General features: G+C 40.1%; 1 protein-coding gene across 1 annotated transcript in view; it reads right to left on the reverse strand.

The window, feature by feature from the left end:
- The window catches only part of FAT4 (FAT atypical cadherin 4), a 115707-nt gene that overhangs the window by 56865 nt on the left and 37273 nt on the right, over positions 1–21569 (reverse strand). Inside the window, exon 2 of the mRNA XM_079305970.1 lies at positions 180–311. Coding sequence (XP_079162096.1) covers positions 180–311 — 132 coding nt within the window. The remainder of the gene's footprint in view (positions 1–179; positions 312–21569) is intronic.

Below are 21569 nucleotides of genomic sequence, written 5' to 3' on the forward strand. Positions count from 1 at the left end.
ATGCATCAATAACATAGTTTCTTCATAGCACCTTAGTTGCAGCATTCTCAAAGTAATGAATTTAAGAGTGCAAAAATATTTTGCAAACAGATTCATGTACAGAGCACACATTTTATTGTTATTCCTTTTCTCCTCTTTTTGGTAAAAGAAAACCTTCAAAAGTGAAATCATGCTCCTACCTCATCAGCATCCATGGCTGTCAGCTGCAGTATTTTGGATCCATCCCCTATGTTCTCCTCCACAGTCAGGTCGAGCATGTCCGTGGGGAATACTGGTGGATTGTCATTGATATCCTGAAGTGTTATTTCTACCTGTAAAAAGCAAGAATAGGAAAAAAATGAAGTGAGTATTGGACACTGATTGGACCTGAATGTTATTAATAACATAATTCTGAAAGAAATCAGGTAAATTGCTCTTAATCAGATGAATTAGCACATTCCCAAATCACACCAACAATAGGAAAAGCCCATCCGGATATTAAAATTCCACGTTGTTATAAAATACTCCTAGGAAGGCCTCTAACACAAATAAAGTTAATTTGACTTGTTGATAGCAACTGATTTTAAATGGTCCTAGTCTAGTTTATATTGGAAAAGATCCACTGATAGACTGTCATGGTAATCCTCAAAGTCGGCCCCTGGAGAGAAACTGCCAAGTGCTGGGGCAGGAGATCGTTCAACCATTAAATGCTGCCTGACATAAAGATGAGGTGGTGTAAAATTCTCTCTGAAATGTTTATATATTGGCAACTCTCTGTTCTGAGAGGGGAAAAAACAGCCTTGCACTTAATATATTTTATAACAAATAATCTGCTTTTCTCTCTCTCTCAAAACTCCCCTCTAATTGCAAACATAAACGTGACTTCAGGAGCACCCACTAGCATCTACTCTTCTTGCCTACCCAAAACTCAGCAAATATTCTTTTCACATGCCACCTTTGAATGCCTTTCTAAGTAAGAATGATAGTTCCTGAAAGGTTGTTTTGTGATCTTTGTCCCTAGTTTTTCATAAGCAAGACTGCTGCCCTGCTGATGCTAATTCAAAAAGATGCAGAGCTACGTTGTCTCTTGTTGCTGGGCTTGGAATGTAATATTCCAAAATAGAAAAAGAAGACACAGCTGTTTTATATTTATCATGGAAAAAAAATAAAAAAAAGTATGGTTTTGGACCCAAAATATGAAACAGTCACCAAGACCCACTAAGGAGAAAGTGAGTAGCTGCAAGAACCACAGAGCAGAGAAAGGTAAAAGACAAAGGTACGGATGACTTCAAGAAGATACCTGGATTGACAGGTAAAATTTATGCTACTGTATCTGCTATGCCCTTATCCACAAGGATTCTCCATGCACTCACTTGAAAATACATAGATTGGGATGCTTTGGATATAACCAACACAAACATTTCTGGTGATCCAGAATCTGTGATTTCTACTCTTTCTAGTCCCCTCTCATGACATTTTCTTCTCTGTTCTGTTTCCCTAGGGACCACCAATTGCCAAGCTGCTCTCACTTGATAACCAGCATGATCCCAAACACAGAGGAAATATTATATTAATATTAGTGCAATATTAACATAATAGCTATATGTGCTGGAACCATTATTTACTTATCCCCTATTTAATCTCTTTGGCCATTCAAAAACGGTACACAAACCAATTCACAGCCTGAGCCAGATCAACCCAGAAGGTTTTATCATTACAATTATATCCCTGAGCAGAGCATCACGAGCAGTGACTGACAACCACCTCACCAGACACAAACTTTACAGAAGGAACCAGCCTGGGTTGGTTTTCAAGGAGACTGGGTGACAATTAATCACAGAAATGGGAGGGACCTGGTGGAAATGAGAGATGAGGGATGCTGCCAGGGCTCCTTGCCCATGAGCTGGCACACAGCACACTCTTCCTGCCTTCCTCCCCAAAGTGCAGCATTTCCCCAGACAGGGTTGCAGGGTAAAGCAGCTGCACAGCCCTGCAGTTCATTTATTCCTACCACACGTGTCATTCACAGCTAATGTTTCAGCTGCAGGTGACATTTCACCAGCAGAACCCATTTTCATGATGAGAGATTGCCCTTTGTGCAAATCAGATGAAAAATGTGTGACAACTTCTGGGGGGTTTGGGAGAGGAGCTGTGCATTGCCTACAGCTTGAATAATGTAAAATAGCAAGGATCCAAGAATACACATGGCTAAGGAGTGGGGGACAAATAACTTAATTATAAAGTCAGATTCAGAAGAAGTATAAAAAAGAGGAATAAAAAAGATCAGTTCACAAGTAAACAAAGAAGCTGTATTTTATACCAAAGATGTGCTTTACATGGTGGAAAAAATAAGAAATTCTCAAATAAGGATGAGAATTTTTTAGAAAATAACAACATTTTTAAAGAGTGTTTAGACCATGATTTATCACTTATCCACAGGGCTTAGATAATGTGTATTGCTTTATAATTCACCATTGGCTAAGTCTGATTAGCATCTGTGTCTAAAACTATCTCTCTACTTCTGCTAGAATTTACTATTTCAGCTAGCAAACAGAACTGCAGACCTAGGGAGTAAGATCCTTGGATGCACTCATTTGCAGAAATTTCACTGAAGTAATCAAAGAATCACAGAATGGTGTGGGCTGTAAGGAAACTAAAAGATGATGCAGCTCCACCCTGCCAGGGACAGGGAGCCACTCACTAGATCAGGTTGCTCAGGGCCCATCCAGCCTGGTCTAAGACATCTCTGAGATGGATTTGAGAAAAAAAAAAAAAATCACATTTTTTAATCAAAGATCTAAACTAAACCTTTTCCCAACTGTTTCTATCTTTCTAATCCCAATTTACATTAAGAAATCAATGTGTGTCATTTTGGGAAATACATGGTTTGATTACTATCATATGCTGCCAATTAAAAATTCAGTGTAATTCTGGCTTGGACTTTAAGAAGTCAAGATAAGGTGGTCATGGAGGTGTCACCAGCTGTTTGCACCACAGCAGTCACACCCCAAAGGGTCTTGAAACCTCAAATACACCACAGGATGGAAAACAAAGGAGCTGAAGGGATTTATCCAAACCTTGGAAGGAAGGAACCATCACATGCAGGAAGCAACATGCTCAGGCTACTTGGAAAGTGATAATTGCCACCCCCTTCTCCAAATCTATCCAAAATGAGGAATATTCTCTCCCCTGACCTCAAACTCATCATTCAGTGCAAATCTAGGATGCAAAGGCAGGTACAAACCAGCCACCTCACAGCACTCAAGGTACTGCACTATGCAACAAAACATTCTGCAACTTTCCATCTGAAAAGTCCTAATTCCTATTTGTGTCAACAGCAGCTTTAATACAGGACCCAAAAGTTCTCACTGCCACTTAGAGGACCCAAATATAATGAATCATAGAAACAGCAGAGATAGTTAAGTGTCTTTGCACCTTTTTTATTCCCCAGCTTGCCTCTCCTCTGGTCCAGGCACTGATGGGGGCTTTGCCCCTCTGAACAGCCTTGAATTTCTGCAGAAGCCACGAGAACACAAATAGTTACAGCCTCTCCTAAATCTGCTAAGACTGTGATGGAAAACTGATTAATAGATTCATATTGTCTTGCTTTTGTTGTTCAAGGAAAATGAAAAAAAGCTTTGGTCAATCCACATGCACATAAATCTCCACAAAATCACTCTATTTCTGTACAAATTCTAGTACAGTGCTTTTCCTTCACACATTTAATACATGTAGAAAAAAAGACTGAAAATCAAAGCTTTCCCTCCGAGCTTATTCTTCAGACAAATACACATTGTTTATTCACTAACCCTTGTAAAATAAACAGTAATTTTACATATCAATTTCTATGCAAACCATCTTTGGGTGGGGTTTCAAGTAGTTTTGTTTGTGTACTTGTTTAATGTTTTACTCAAGCTAAGATGCAAAACCAGAGGCATACAACAAACCACAGAGATCAGCAATATAGAAAGCCAAACAATACCACAAATTTCCCTGTGCAGGAATCAAATTTCTCCTTCACAGGCTTAATGACATTTTCACAATAATGCCCTGCCACAGTTACAGATGGCCAGCCCATCCTCATCTGTGACAATCTGATTGCTGTGAAGCCTCTTGGCACACACATTTTCAAAGCAGAGGAAGTATTAATTGCCTTGATCTTGTTAGGATTCTTATTTGCTGCTCAAATTAGCCTCTTGTGGTTTATTTTTTTTTCCCCTAAACAAATTCAGAACAGACTGAGGCAGGGCAGCACTCACCTCAAACAGTGAGTTTACAATTTACTCTGAATATGGATGTTAGAAAAATAGTTATTTCTCCATTCAGATAAACCTCAGCTGTTAACAGACATAGGAATCATATCAAGACCTCAAGTTTAAAAGCACACAGATCTATTAAAGCACTTAGGACAGAACTGAATAGTTTAAGCTTATTCAAAATAATTTGCTGAATTAAGAAACAGCTGCTAAAAGTTTTGCTTCTTAGAGCAAAAACACCAATTCCACTTCAAAAAACACTAGTACCCCAGGTAACTATTACTGAACAGGCTAGACAAGTTCCACACTCAACATAAAAAGCTTAAAATCAGAGTTTTATTCTGGAAAAAGAAATTATTTTAGTGACTGGCTTTATGAGCTACACAGGTATGTAAAATAAAACATCACCCTGCCAGGCAATGTGCCAAATTCTAACCAATCCCAACACCTTCCATAAACCCATGGGCTCACTTGGCTGCAGTAAAACAGCCAAGGGGTCTGGCCATTAACATTCAGCTTTCTTTTATTCCAAACTCAGGAGGGTTTACAGACAGAAAAGTTCTCTGAAGTTCTTCCACCCATCAAGGACAATGAGAGGAGGAAAAAGATGGCACAGGAAACATGAATGAGCTGATGTGGCAGCAGCAAACTTCCCTGAAGAGTGATTCCTGCAGGGAGCCAGGCTTCCCATGGCACACAGTGCATCAGGGATCTGGAGCTGAGAAGGGAGGAACTCCCCAAACTCAGGGCTCCATACCCCTGAAACACTACAACTATTTGATCAAAGATCAAACAGAGTGCAGAGGCAAAGCTTTTCTTCCATTTATTTGGTGTTGAGTCATTCCTCTTCCCATTCACTGCCTCTCTCAGCAGATACCATCTAACAATCCACGAGCAGCATCATCACAAATCACCCTGGAGACTTTCTTTTGTGCCTAAGTCATTAGATGATGCTTCATCTTAAAACAAAATTTCATTAGATGATCCTTCATCTTAACACAAAATTAAGGAGTTTTTTCTTCTTTGCTGGAGACCATGGCAGCACATTATCAATTTGAACTGAATAAAAGTGAAAGGATTTTTTTTCTCCCTCCCAAAGTAAATATCCAAAATAATATCACTCATGATGATAAAAGGAAAGAACACAGCTATTAATTCACCCCATCCTTGTAATTGACTGAAGAACCTGGCCAAAACTACTAATTTTTTTTCTTTCCTTCATCACTTCAGCCTCTTCCTTCATCCAGCAACCAATCATTCCCTAATCCTGGAAAACACACATGCAGGCCTGAACTCCTTTTTTTAATTGATGTGAGTAATCAGGTTGGCCACTCACAGCAGTGAGGTTGTGGTTACACTCAGTGCTTGGGGACCAGTGTATTGGTGCTCCTTCAAACTGGAGAGGCAAGAGAATGGGGAGATAAAGGATCAGAGTACAAGGCATTTCTGGAAATACAATTCAGGAAAAAAAAAAAGAAGAAAAAGAATAAGAAAAATCATCTTTAAAAGAAATAAAATTTTACATACATATATAACATACACACACACACACACACACATATATATATTTAAACCCCATGGCCCTTCTTGAACAGTTTCCCACCTTGCCCTAAATCACTTGGAAACAGCAAGTTTGAGAGTAAAAAAATAAACACTTATACTTTGAAATTACTTGAATACTCAATAACAGCAGAGCTCAGGAAGGTGAAAAACCTAAACTACTGATCATGCACTTTTACAATTTTCACAACGAGATGGAAAGCCCATTTATAAAGAAAATATCTTGGGACAAGGCAATAGCTGAGGCTGAATGAGGCATCTGAATATCCCATTTTCCAGGAGGCAAACAACCCCAGTGCAATAGCACAATAAAAATCACATTAGTCTATTGTGCTGCAGGCCAGCAAACCTGTTAAATAGAAATGTAATGTTGTTAAGAATCCCACTGTTAACAGGGGGAAGATTGCAGCTTGGGAGAAATATGGGGGGAAAAGTGTTTAAAAGGCACTGTTTGGGAAAAAAAAAAAAATTAAAAAGCTAGGTTTACAAGACTTAATTCTGATGTCTGAGGTCAAGCTTAATGAAAGACAGGATGTGAAAGCTGTCCTGGGCCCCACCACTGCCCACTCCAGTGGTCTTAAAGCAAATAAAACATCAACCCTGTACAAGACAACAGTAATTCAGAACAGGGATTATAGAAATATTTCCTTTTACTTCACAGAATCAGGAATAGCTACTGATTACCAGCCTTGAAACTGTCAGGAAACTTAGGGCTCAGTGCACTTTGGAAATGTGCTTTGCTTTGTCCATTAAACAAACATGCATGGGTCCATATAAATGTTATTATGATTAATATGAAGTGCTGGAATTTCCCAGGTAATTCTAATCTGTGGACTCCAACTCCAGTGTTTTAACACTGCAGAACCTTCCTGGAGTTAATATCCTATCATGTGAAGTTTAGTAGGATGATTTGATGTTTTTCAACCAAGACCCTTTAACAAAGCATTGCTTTAAAATGCTGGGAGATCAAAGTGATCAAAGCCACTGTGATTTAATTGACATTATCAGAAAAATCCTGGCCTCATAGAATAATTTGGGTTAGAAAGGACCCTTGAAGACCATCTAGTCCAGGCTCTCTGCAATGAGCAGAGACATTTTCACCCTGACCAGGTTGCTCAGAGCCCCATACAGCCTGGCACTTCACTACCCTCATCGTGGCAAACTTCTTCATACCTACTCTAAATCAGGTGTAAATCTGCTCTCATCACCATTCAAAATTAAAATTCAAAAAGAAGCTACTTCCTTCTGTTGTCTCTAAGAAATATGGATCCCAGTGCTGTAAAGAAAAGGTGCCATAATTGTTCCATTTTCTCTCCCTTTTTTTTTCCCCAATCTGTTAAGGTGACCACTGGGAGTTGCACTGCCTGGAGTCTTGATTAAATGTTTCACTGCATCCAGAACACTTCATCATGCAGCATAGCCAAAATCTATTATGGCTTGCAAGTGACTCATGCTTTAGCTATGAGAAAACCATAATAAAGAGCATTTTACATGAAAATGCCCAAAAGGTTGGTAATTTAATCTTGATTCTAAGTAGTGTGCAAGGTCTCTGCATCCAGCCTGTGCAGACAATAAGGCATTGTCTGGAAATGCATTACCTACTGTGGTTACATCTGACTTCTTTTGCCAAAGTCCAGATGAAAGACAAGGAAAAGAAACAACCTTGTCCCAGCAGAAGGCCACCAGCCAGGACAGGACACTGACATTTCCAAGCCAGAAGATTAAAAAAAAAAAGTTTTCCTAAAGGTAAAGTAAGCAATGCTAAAATTCTCATTCTTTCTGAAATCAGTATTTTAAGGTCATTTAAGCACTACATCATTTTCTGCTCCTTCAAAAGACACATGGTCTCACATGCAGCAGAGGAAATTAAAACTGGATTAGGGAAAGCACTACTAAACCTTGGCTAATTTCACTAAGTAACAGCACGCTGACTTTAAAGCACAAAACATACAGAATCATAAACATGGAAACCCAGTATGATCCACCTTCACAGCAAATGAGAGATAAACATCAAATTGGCAGAAGGGATAAAACTGATAAGAAATGCCACAAGCAGTTAATTATGCCCTTCCTTTACCACCAGAATCAAAATGAAATTAAGATTATTTGGTCAGTACTGGTTCATGGGTAACAGGGATAGCTCAGTCAATGTTCATCCAGGTTTAAAACCAGATTGACTTTAGGAATGAGTTACTCTGAACTCCATTTCAGCAGGATTAATTAGCACACCAGGACCTCTCCCAGGTGTGCCCAGAATCTGAAATGCAGTGGCACCAAGGCAGAGCTGGGCTGGCACTAAGGACCATGGAAATCTTATCCACCCACCCATCCTTTCCATGGGTGCTGGATATGCACACACATGGCATTTCCCCAGTAAAGGGGTGACTTTCTCAGGAAGACATTACTCCTGCATCTAGTACTACCTCGGGTTACAAACCCAATTCCAAATACCTGCCAAACCAACACAAACACTTGGCAAACACTTGCTAGTGAGGTGGTTTTTTTTTTTTTTTTCTTTTTGGATTTTTTTTTTTTCTTAAAGCAGTATACATTTGGGAACCATTTGGTTTATAACTTTGTATTTAATTAAATGAGGTCTACTGCCATGTAATAAGAAATGGATTGAATCAGTAAGAACATTTCAGCCTGTGCCAGAAAAAAAAGAAAAAAAAAAGAAGAAAAAAAGGATAAAGTCAGAAAATTCAAGCATTAGAAGTTCAAGAATGGGAATGTCACACCTCTAAATTAAATAAATCACCTAATTAAACTTACAGGTGTGACATTTAAGACATATGCAGTCATCAGGACAATGTGATAAATCCATCCCATCACTGAAGGCTGTCCAAAGAGAAAAAGAAAAGCCCTTTACTCAGAGCCACAGCAGAAAAGCACTGCTACAGACACTAAAGAAAGCACAGATTTTTTTCTATGAGTGCAAGAGAATTAAAGATACCGGACTGAATGGTGGCTGATGCTTTGCAGTTATGAGGGTTTCATATGTGGCACCTGAGATGACTCTATAAGAATATAAATAGACTTTAGCCAATAAAACACACAAGGCCAAAGTGTTACCTTGTAGTTTCATGTTTCATTTACAGAAATGCCTAAAGGGGCTTTTTTGCCCCCACAGCATCAATAGGCTGCTAGCAGGGAACTGTCGGTGCTAGAAATTCTAAATATTTCTGCATCCTCCTACAAATTTCAGGGAAATGCCTTCCTCACCATATTCCCCTTCTGCAGACTGCAGGCTTGTGCAGCAGCTGCACATCTGGTGCCAGGGAGGGCCCCTTGCCTGTGGCCACTTGAGGCCAGAAAGGCTTTTTTTTTTCCTGTGGCCATAATTGGTGCTTTTCATGTGGCTGCCCTCAGCAAAGCCAGCTGACAGCCCTGGCTGTGGTGGCAGGGTCAGGAACTTCAGCTCACTGGGCACCCAGCCCTCCTTTATCCTGCTGCTCTCCCAGAGATCAGAATTTTAGTTTAGGCAGCTGCATCTTTACCCAGTTATCTTTTTGGTCCATCACAGCTTTAGTACAATTATTAAGAAAGTCCTACATGATAACAGTAGGCTGATGAACTATGTATTAGACCCATTCCTATACCTGGATAAAAAATTAAGTCTTATATGCCTCCAAAATTTAGTTTTTCTACCCAACTAGATTCAACATGTCTACATTATCTCTTCTTGAAAAAATTGCTGTTTCTTAGATGAGGTTTTGCAATAAAGCCTTTCTTGAAGCTTAATAAAAACCTCCATATTAGTCCTTTACCAAACCATGAGGATTCAAATTTGCATACAACTACAAACTTTCATCTCCAAAAATATCCTAAATAGCTTAATAACACATTTCTTTTGGCCCAGGAATGTGAAAGGTGGCTAAAACTCCATTTACACAATTCTTCATGCCAGCCAACAGAATTACCTTTTTAATTTTCTTTTTCAGCTGTTGGACTTTGGATTTGACACAGCCAATTTAGAAAATCAAGCATTAAAGACTGATTAAAAGATCCTTAAAAAGAGCTTCACCTTTTGAAACATATAATTTCATCATATCTGTAAATGCACACATGACCTTGTGCACTGAAGAAAAATCAAGTAAAAAACCCCAGACTTTCACAGAAATAGCTGGGATAGCTGGAACAGTGTGCTTATGTGGGATTCTTACAGTCATCTTCCTTAATAAAGAATATGGAGTGTTTTATTTGAGCATAAATTCAGAGATTTGACTTTTATTGGTTCCTAAATATCCACTCCATCTTCCCTAGATGCAGAACCTACATCCAACTATGAAGTTAAGCTCTCTGGCTGCTTCAATCAATAATGAGAACTTTTAATAGCCCAGATCCTGATATTTTCCTATATTGCACCTCTCTCCCCCAGCACTGGGACTGCACCACAGCCAATCTCTCAGTGACTTGGTTTTACTGTGGATAATCCCAAGCCCAGCCCTGATCACTGGGTCAGAAATATCACCAGCAGCTGACATTGCAACAAACCAAAGCCTCCCTCCAACCAAGAAAAAAACTCTGAGTTCTGATCATCTTAGTAAACCTTTGAAGGGGGAAAAAAAATACATTGGGACTTCTGCATATCTTAATTTCAGTGTGGCAGGAAGCAGACATGCCACAAGAGGATGGTTCCCATGGTATTTCAAACACAAGAGAAACCAAAGAACCTTTTCATGCTGGGGTCCCTGTCTGGTGTCCCCACTGAAGTGACTCAGCTATTCCTTGTATTACAGCACTTGGGTTCCTCAGTTATTATCCTGATCCTTCCAGACCTTTGATCCTTTGGAACTTCACCACCACTGGTCATTACTACAAGTCTCTGGATATTTAAAATGTATGGGAGGAATTTTAGAAGATCTGAGAATCACCAGCTTCTTTCTGAGGAACGCAGAAAAAAAACCCAAAAAAACCCAAACCAAACCAAATCAGAATAAATGTTCAAGTGTAACCATGAAAGATTCAGAAATTCTTCACAAAGTTCAAGAACTCCTAAACACACAACTAAAATATATAATTCTGTCTTTTGAAGATTGAACCTAAGCTCAATTTCTTTGTGTTTTCCCCTTGTTTTGCTTCCTTTGATTTGTGTCTTCAACAGGGTGTCTATGATGTGGCATGGGAATTTATTTTTTTAAATACATTTTTTCTAAAGATCTTGTAGGTTGCAACAGTCTCAGTTTTTCTGGTTTTAACTGAATTAAGGAGTGCTGTGTACTGAATGTACAAACTGGCCCACTATCCATGTGGAACAGATTAGAAGATGATCATTCATTGTATGCTCACAATTGAAGCATTTCAATAGTTTTATAGACAATTGAGGAAAAAAAAAAAGTATTTTGAGGACAAAATTTGAATGGCTTACAGTTAAATGTATTATATTAAAGGGCAGGGAAACAGAAACAGAGCAGGCAAAATTTAATACAAAAAAATCAAAGACAGTCTCACATTAACTCTTAGTAAAAAAAATTACAGCAACAAACCTGGGCATCGTGGAGAGGTCTAAAGAACAATGCTGAGGGATTTTGTTTCCTGGTTTTTTGTACCATTTGCATCTCCCCCCTCCAAGCTTCCTACATCTCAGCCTGGTTTGCTCTTTCCATAAGGTGTCACACACTTATTTTATTTTTCTAAGCATAACACAGAAGAATGCCAGAGCATTCTGTAAAAGAAATATTTTCTAGGTACAAATGTAATAAATCTGAAATCCCTCTGAGAAAGCCATCAAGCAGCTGAAAGAAAGAAAATAAGGCAGGCAAAGACTTCTGAATAATTAAAAAAATGGCAACAACTCAAATGCCTCCAGTAGCTCATCGTGTTAATGGTGACAACAAGATAATTACCAACATAATTTCATAATGAACAGCTGGTGATAGGGCAACAGGGACAGCATTATGCCCCAAAGACATCATGGTGTGCTTTACAGGGATTTGTTTCTCTTACAAGTAATGGCATAGGAAGTAGAGATGCTGATGTTCTGTTTAAAAATGTTCTATAGCTGAAAACACCCACACTTATCTAGAAACATACTGCTTGAAATACCAGCATTTGTGAGAAATTAATAATGGTAATTTCTGCATTTATCAACAGCTGCCTTCTACAAACTTCCAACAGACTTTCTCCAACGTGACTAAAGGCATCTTTGTAGTAATAAAATATTATGGTATCTGTCTTCCAAAGGGGAAAAATAAGTGACAGAGGTGTAAGGTGATATGATTGGTACAGTGCAGTCCACAGCAGATCTGGCTGCCAGCCCAAGCCCTCACCACTCCTTACTTCAGTCAGGATGTGACATTATCCAAAAGCTGCATGGTCACTAACAACAAAGGGAGGAATGGAGCCTCTTGCAAGAAATCTCAGCCCCCAAAAAGCAAACTGAAGTCACTCTGAGTGGCTTACAGTTAAATATATTATATAATAATACAGCAGAAGCTTTTATTCACCTTTCCTTTATGGTTTATGAACCACTGACACACTCCCTGCTGTGTGCCATTTGCTGACATGTCACATCTTGTCTCAAAAGAAGATATTGCTCAAAATTATGAACTGCTGCTGTATTTAACATATCTTCTGATGACTATTAATTGTGCATTTTTCCAAACTTATTTCTTACATAGGCATCACCAAACAACACCCAGCAGCTTTCTTACTTCTTGGCTTACATCTGTGACTTACTGAAGTGACAGATGCTCTCCAACCAGGCAATGCTCTCACATGAGCTGTTATGCAAAATGCTGCATTTGTATTTGCAACATGCTTCAGGGAGAAAGTACAGGTTACCAGTAGAGGAATCCAGGTTAAAATAACAACAGCAAAAAGAAATGAAGGGGGGATATTTGTAACAATGCTAGCTGATGGCTGGATTCACATTTTGTTTTCAGTTACCCCAAAACAAATCCCAGAGAGACTCCAGCAAGGTTAATGCCTTTCTTTGCACAGCATGGACTGAGGTACTTGGCAAAACACTGCTGAGTGAATTAAAATGAGCCTGCAATACAAGAAAGTTAGAAGGGTTAATTGAAACCTCTTTGTGAAGCAATGCAAACCCCCCAAATCTGTCAAAATTAATGAGAAAAGCCAGAGAAAACACTATGGTTCTGTCTAGACTGCCAGAACCTACAGTCTGCCTTGTATTAATAAATGCTGTAGAAAAGAAGCTCTGCTGTGAGGGTGGGGAGGCCCTGGCACAGGTTCCCCAGTGAAGCTGTGGATGCTCCATCCTTGGAAGTGTTCAAGGACAGGATGGAAGGGGCTTGGGACAACCTGGTCTAGTGGAAGATGTCCTGTCCACGATCTTTACAGTCCCTTCCAACCCAAACCATTCTGTCATTCAGTTTATATCCAGCTCTGTCATCCTGGTGTGCAGGGCAACAAAAGCACAGGGAATCTTTTATTTCTCTGGGCTTGGTATCAGTGTTATGCTTGGATGGCAGAGCAGCTCCAAATGGCCTTGTTGTGATGATGGCTGAGCTCAGAGCCTCCCCTGCTCCCCAAATCCATCCTGGCTCTGACCCACAGCTGCAGGGCCCAACTTCAGACAGCAATACAATTGAGGCTTTTGATATAATGACACCCCATGTTGGCTCTGCAGCTTCTCCCATCTTAGCCCTTGGAGAAAAACAAGTAAAGGGAAAAATAAAAAAATCTTAAAAAGAAAAAGCCTCCCAACATGGCTTTGTTAGCCCAGACCAACAGCACAGCTTGGAGGGGCACAGCCAAGCAGACTCTGAATGTGCTAGATTGACCCCAAATGCTCTGGAATTTTTTCAGTGTTTTGGGGTCTCCAGGTCCCCCGGATATTCCCATACCCAGGGCACAACAGCTAATGCTGGCACCTCTGGTAAGCCCCCACCTGCTGTCTCAAACCATTTTCTTATTTTTGATGGATATGTGCCTAATAACCAGCAGAAATGCAAAAAGGACACCCAAACCAACTTTTTAGTGACCTAAAGTAGCTTGACACTTATGAAGACATCCTTCTTCCATTTATGTTACACAAAAGTCTGTTCCCCTGGTACAACACCACAGATGTCAGAACAGCATTAAAAAGCAGCTCACAAAGTACACTATCACTCCTTTCTTTGCACAGAAAGTCATTAAAAATATGCAAATAGCTTCAAAATCATATTTACTCATTGTTTCAGCACATGCATGATGAACATTAAACTTGCAGTTCTTGGGCTTAGCATATGTTGGTTTTTTATTAACTTTGTAGGTTTAGAAAGTGTGCTGCAAACCATGATCACCAGTATTTGTGGCTCTTCAATTTAATATACAGCTACAACATTATAAATAGGTTGCTGAACTAATAAAATCACCACAAAACAACAAAGAACATCAAATTCTGCTCTAATTTTTATACTACACAGTCATTGACCTTGCCAGTACTTTCTAATCAAGCTTCCTGTACCACACTTATACCATTGCAGCTCATCAAATTTTCTAATTTATGTACAAGGACAGCTCAGCTCCTCTGGTTTTTGGTACATTCATATATGCATCTTATTAAGACTAACTCAATTAACACCACTTATTTGATAATCAGTTTGACAAATAATAGCATCAGACTACACAGAAACACAGCAGCACTTTAATTTTTTAATTTTTTTTTTTTTTAAATTCTAAACTTGAGCTTATTTCCTGGTATTGAAATCATAATTAACTTACATCAAAAATCCTGCTGCTGTGAATCCTACTGACTCCAGTAACCCTGCCAGAAAAGTGGTCCATTATGTGAGTCATCTGCTACAAAACAGAAAACAGCAACCATGCAACAGAATAATGCCAACTGAAAAGATTTATGCAGCTCTCACCACACGCCCCTCTGAGTTGTGTAACTCTGCACAATGGCTTTGATACCATCTTGTTTCTCCCAAATGTGGCTAAGGAAAGGTGACTAACCATCTCAATTGATGTGTTTTTCTTCCTGTGTGCCCAAAAATCAGCTTATTTGTACAACTCAGGCACCAGAGCAAGGAAAGTTGTGTGTCTCATTTGGCTCAGGGCCAGGTAATGCTTGCTGAGTGCCAAATGCTCCAGTAACCTAGATAACTCACACAGGAGAAAAACATCAGGTTATTACTGCATTTACTACCAGATACAGCCTTAAATGTCATTGTATACAGGGCTGTGCTTCAGAGTGAGCCATGCTCAGCAGACTTTTGGAAAATACACTTGGCACTTACAGAGTACAGCTTGAAAGAGGGAGGAAGAAATAAAAGAGGCAAGTTTAAAAACAAGAATTAATGAGTACATCTGTAATTCTGTAATTATGGCATCTGGTCTTAAGCCTTTGCATCTGCTTGTGTACAGCTGCTCAGTACTGTCAACAATAACCTTAAAGCCATGGCCAGATATCATCTCACAACTTCAGGCCAAGCAAAAAAATAAATAAATAAACAAACCAAAAAACAAAACATTAAATTCACATAGTGGATATGAACACACTGATGTGACTAAGCTAGTGATCCACTGGACAAAGCTCAGTTTTAAAAGTGTGTGTGTGTGTAGGGTTTTATGTTTTTAAGCACAAAAAGGCTTGTGTGAAACTTAAGAGCTGGCTTCCAGGAATTAGCAAAAGGAATAATCTCCATGGGAGAGGCTTCATCATAAGAATTCATTGTCTAGCAACTGTCTTACAAACAAAGAGTTTAATAAAAATGTTCTGTTAAATGTATTTTAGTAAAAATCTCCTCAAAACAAAATGGTCAGGACAAGCAAAGCACCACATTCTAAACCAAAGAGAGCTGTCAGCTTCAACTCCCCCAGATATTTTAGGAATAAGGTTTCTGAAGGTGTCACACTAATACTTAATTCAGAGGAAGCCTTGACCAGTTCCCTAGGGATGTCAGTAGGAGGGATGGAGTAATTCCAGTGAGAACTCAAAATGGGACATACCTCAAAGCTACTGAATATCCTCAAAGCCTATAGAAAGTCTCAGTAAGATGATTTCAAATACCAGGTTAAAAAGATGTCAATATTTAATAGAGACCATGTCTTTACTTTCTGCAGCTAGCACTGTGCAGAGCTGCACCCTCTGGGAATGGCTGCTCCCTCTCCCTTGTGTCCACTGAGGTTATTCCAGGCCTGGCAAACAAGGTTTTTATCTCAGTTTCAGTCTCAGTTCTGCCAAATACATGAGAAACAAGTGGAAGAGGCCTAAATATTTTCCTAGATGTGCAATTTGGTCTGTGTGTGGTTTTCTGTCCTACTGAAGCAGCAGTGACACAGGTTTGGGGGGATCTTCCATGTGCTATTATGTGCCAACAAGATCACTTTTTGGGTCTCCTGCATTATTTGTAGCTGCACAGTTATAAATGGGTTGGGTTACCATGATTATGGGTAACATGAAAGTATGAATTCAATAGGATTCATTTATGAAGAGCCTAGGATTACTTTCCTTGGCAGAATATTCACCTACTGTGAATAGGTGGATTCATCAGTGCTGCTGTGGGATTTGAAAGGTGTGACACTTCCTTAGGGACAGAAGAAGAACAGGTCACCTGAGTCATCACCCACAGTTCATCCCCTCCTGCACTAGTTTCTGGGGCAGTGGTGGTGCCACAGAAGGGACAGTTTTCCAAAATTCTGCCTATTTCCCTTCCTTAACCTTCTACTTTGATTCTCCTGCCATTGATACCTGTCCCTCTCTGCATGTAAGCAGGCAAACTAAGAAAGTGTCTGTCTTCTGACCACTGAAAAATTAACTCACTCCCCCAGGCTTTCTCACAGCTTTTATTGCTCTTGTGTGCACACTTCAATATCCTCAATATCCTCCCTGAGCAGGCAGGCAGCACTGTGGGCGAGGTGCAGTCAGTATATTCTGATGTTTTACAAGCAGCCTTCCCACCCAGGCTCCTGACAGGGGAGATGTGAGCTGTTTATTGCATCCCTTCTGGAGGGCAGCTCTGTCCCAGCTCCTGCAGGAGAGGGAGGCCAGGAGGAAGGATTACCTGCTCATTCCAAAGCCATCAGGAAAAGGCTTTGTGCATGCTTTTTTTTCCTAGAGCAGCACACCACCTAGACAGCCAAGGGAAGGGTTCACAGGAGAAAACCAGGAGATAAAAGCCAGCCAACTGTGTACAGCAGACCTGATTTCCTGCAGCAAGGGAGCAGCAACCACTGGCCACAGGGGAAGAGCCACAGATGTCACATCTCTCTGTGAGAGGGGCTCTTCCCATCTGAGCACAGGGATGTGCCCCAGATGTAGGATGGGAGAGCCACATGCCATGGCATGGACCAGGAGTGCCACACTTATGGCTTGGGAAAAAAGCCTTCTGCTCTGCTCTTCTCACAGGCTCACCTCAGCTACAGCCCCTGGATCAAATCCCAGTGCAGGAATCCAGGAACCAAGGGAAATCACCCAGAAAAGAGGAGCAATGATGACTACAGTCACTGAACATGACCCAAAACTGATACTGAAAGAGATGAGATTCAGTCTCGAAAATGAAGATGGGGAGAAATGATATCATAATAGCCTTAAAGCCCAAAAGGAAGGTAATAAACTGTCTAAAAACCAAAGGACTACACAGTAATAAAACCAGCTTAGGTTAGCACCTAGGAGGAAATGCTGCAGTGCTGGGAGGAAGGAGAGTCCAGGAAGAAGCAGAAGTCACTGCCAGGAGCACTGAAGGCACATGTGAGGTCTTGACTGTGTGGGTTCCTCCCAGCCTTCTCTCTGTCTACACCACACCAGTTCAGGAAGCAGTTCAGGTGAACAGTGACTGCCAGGGGTTGGTAAGACCTGGCAGGAACCTCAGTGGGAAAGCAGGATAACCCAAGGGAAGCTTGGGACTGCAGCCCAGCACCATCCATGACGTGCAGGACACCTCCTGCAGCCCCTCTTACAGTGCAAGCCTCTTTCCAGGGATGGGAGAGTATCAGCACCACCCTGAGCACCACCACCAATAGAATCAGCCCTTCATACAGCAACCATCTGCATTTGATTTGCTCTTCCTGCTGCTCTGCACATCACCACCACAATTACAAACAGAAGTATTTGGCTCCCCGCCTTGCCCTTTTATTGCTTTACTGTGCTTCACTGCCAATCCTTATGGCAACAGAACTTGCAAAGTCATGGACTCTTATAAAAATCTTATAATACTAAAACCCTCTACAGAGAGATTTCTCCTGCTCTTGGACACCATAGAGTTTCCAGGTATTGTTTTTGCTCTCATCTCATTTTATATTTAATATAATAGCCAGAAATATGAGTCAACAATAGTAAGTTGAAGATTTTTCTTTTTTGTTTTTTTTTTCCAATCTTAGGTATTTCCTTTCTGCTTTGCTCAGTGCACTCTGCTCTGATTTTATTTGTACTGCAAACTCCTTGGGGCAGAGGCAGTCTGTACAGTGCATTCTAAATTTGAGTTTACAGAAAGTAGAATATTGAATTGTGATCCCTGCTAGCAAATACTGAATGTTTCCTCATCATTTACCTAAGTGTTGTCCAGTAGGCTGAGTCCACTGGAATAAAATGTGCTCCTACAACCAGTCTGAAAATAAGATTACTGTATTTATCAAGATGCAACAGAGTTTGCATTAGTTCCTGTTCCTGCAATCCTTCTTTAAATCAAAGAAACAACACAGAATCAGCAAGATAGGAAATATATGAATTCAGCTTCTTCCTCTCAGGCCAACATGCCCATTATTACACTTGGTTTGGAATCTGAAAGTTAAAAGGGGCTCCACCAGGTGTGTGCATTAGCAACACAGCAAAAGTTTGAACTTGTGTAAAATTAAACAATCTGTTGTTCCACAAGGTGGAAATAATCAGGGCAGATCTACAAACTGGCCACAAGTTTACAGTGGCTGAGCACACAGGGATCAAGGGGGCCTGTGCAGCACTGGGATGCTATTTCTGGTGGCTTATGATGATGGGATCTTGGGAGAAGGAAGGAGATTCATTTTCAGTGAGCTTCCCACAAGATCACAAGTTTGGAGTGTTCCTCACAGCTTTAGACACGTCCCAGGAACTCACCTGCTCAGATTACCGAGTGCAAGGGGATGGGAATAATAATAATGATAATAATAATAATAACAACAACAGTTCAACAGATTATAAGCACATTCAGAGTGGGGGGATAGACTAGGTCAAAAGAAAAGAGCAACACAATTTGAAAATTCTCCTTAACTTTACCCAGTGCTGCAAAATGAAAAATGCTGCCTTGTGCTACATTCAAATTCTGTGCCATGCAGTGTTTACTTCCCAAAAACTGTATCTTAGTTGTTGAAAATAATAAAAAAGGGCAAATCTCAAATAGGGCAGAACAGTTTGGAGGGCACCCACAGATTTTTCACTGTGACAAACAACAAGATTCAGATGGGACCCCAACAAACAGGAATGCTGTTTCTGGGAAAGGAAAGTCACATTCCCAGTGTGCTGGCCCAGAGGGGACCCACCTGCACCCAGCACTGCCTTGTTTCAGCCCAGACAGCCAACTTTCTTTCCTGCAAGACTGCTTTTGGCAGCTCTGAGAGGCACTCATGCCATCACCTGAAGGCTCTGAAGAGGAAAGCAAGGTAGGTAAATGCTGCCACCTACACAGCTGAAGGTGGCTGTGCCAGGCTTGGAATGGGAAGTGCAGGGGAACACTGCTCTGCTGCACACACAAAGTCTGGGTTTGTGGCTGCTGTGGCTGAAAAGGCTCAGCACTGAATTATCACTTTCTTCTCCTGACCCACATGCACAGATTACACTCTGCAATATCTCAGCTGTCAATTAGGCCTTTATGTGGCACTCACAATACATTTTAAAATAACATTTCATACAGCAGCTGTGTTTACAGAAGGAAATATTTTTATAGGGCTCTTAATAACAAATGTCTCCCCTTTCTGCAAGGCTGTCCTTCATTCTAATTGCCCCTTTCACTCTCTTGATGAAATCTGTCTCTGCTAGACATATTATCATCTGTAAAGTTCAGAGAACATTAATCATCTTTTTTGGCATGCCACCTGTAAAGGACATTAGGATTTCAAGCTTCAGTTACATCATGTGACAAAACATTCACAAAAAATACAAATCATTACCTAAGACCTAAGTTATTAACCCTATTTGGGTGACAGTACATGATGGAAGAGAGCTTCTTCAACTTCTAATCAAAGAAACATCAAAATATAATTCAAAATGAATAACTTCTTAAATTTTAAAAATAATACCCTGATATTAATAATAGTAATATTTCAGGTTTGGTTGGGCTTTTTCCTTTGTGGAACTTAAATCACTTTGCTTTCTTTCCCTAATATATGTATACATACCTGAAGGTGTGTGGTTTAAAAGCAATATTGACACTACGATCTACACACTGGTCTGATATTCTGAGACCAAAAAGCCAGCAAAAGATGAAAGCTCTCCCACCTCAGACTTCACAGATTTGAAAACAAACTTCACAGTACCTAAATAAAACCCATGCCTCACTCATCCTTTACTTAATGCCAACAGCTTCTGAATGTGCATTATTTATTTATTTAACCCCACCTTGACTTTTTTGGGTGATGTATCCTCCTCCCTAGTGTTACAGTGGTACATGAATATTTTAACAGCCCTTGGTGCCTTTTACACTGAAGAAGATGCTCTGAGAAAGGCAGCCAGCTAACCAGCTTCTGCCCAGGTTTTTGAAATGATGAATTTCTGTTGTGCTTCCCACAATGCTGTAAAAATCAACCTCTTTTACCCATGCACAGATGCAGCAGCTGAAGAACCGTAAACTCAAATCAAAAGAAATATTTTTGCAAAGCTTTCATTATTAACTGAAATTACAGCCAAAAAAAAAAAAAAAAAAAAAAAAAAAAAAAAAAAAAAAAAAAAAAGAAATCAGAAATGAAACTAGGGGTGGGAAAAACACTGCCCTTCCTGAGACTGTGAAACACATCCTCTTGGCTGAAAAAGGGATGCACATCAAGGGAGCAGCAGTGGATAAGGAATGAACCTGAAACCTGAGCTCAGTATTGTTTTTGGCAGCCCTTGTTCTTGCCAGAACAATGCAATGCCCTGGGCTGCATGTGCTTTAACAGACCACCAGAATATCCCAGGTAAGTATTTGCTAGACAAGCACAAGTGGTTGGAAGCAAGCCATTCCTTCTTTTTCAATCTATTGGAAAAGAGGGGGGAAAAAACATCTTGCTTTTTTTTGTTTTAAACCCACCTAGAAGGTTTATAGGACTCACAGTTATTAATAGGGAGAAAGGTAACCCACTACAAAAAAACCTCCTGCAATTGACAGCAATTCATTTGTAAACACCTTGATTGATTTTCCAGCTTAAAACACATTTGTTCTTATTTTAGGGCACTGCAGCTTGAATTGCCATTTATTAATTGTACTATACCACAGCTTGGCCTAAAATTTGAGTATGTCTGAGTTATTCAACCCTGCTAGGATTAGCAGTCCTCAAAGCAGTGCCAAGGCCTTCTGTCCTGCATTACAAACACAAAAGAAGTAAGACTGGAAAAATCTGGAAATCAGCTAGTTGGTCCATCCCCATGCCCAAAGAGAGGATCAACTGTACCTGTGGTATCCCAGACAGGCACTTCTGTAAGCACTCTGAGAAATATATCTGCTAAGAACTGTTCTAAAAACTCCCTAGACATGTCTTTACAAAGCATCAGTAGCTCTGCCATTAAAAAATTGTCCAACTGACTAAGCAATCCCTCCCTTGATGCTCCAAGTCCAAAATAACATTTATTTTGCTGTCCAATAAAGGGATGGAGATGCAGATTTTTTCATGGCTTTTACTGCTATGCAGCAGCATGAAAATGCTCATACTTAGACCAAA

The sequence above is a fragment of the Erithacus rubecula genome, assembly GCF_903797595.1.
Source record: "Erithacus rubecula genome assembly, chromosome: 5".
NCBI lineage: Eukaryota > Metazoa > Chordata > Aves > Passeriformes > Muscicapidae > Erithacus > Erithacus rubecula.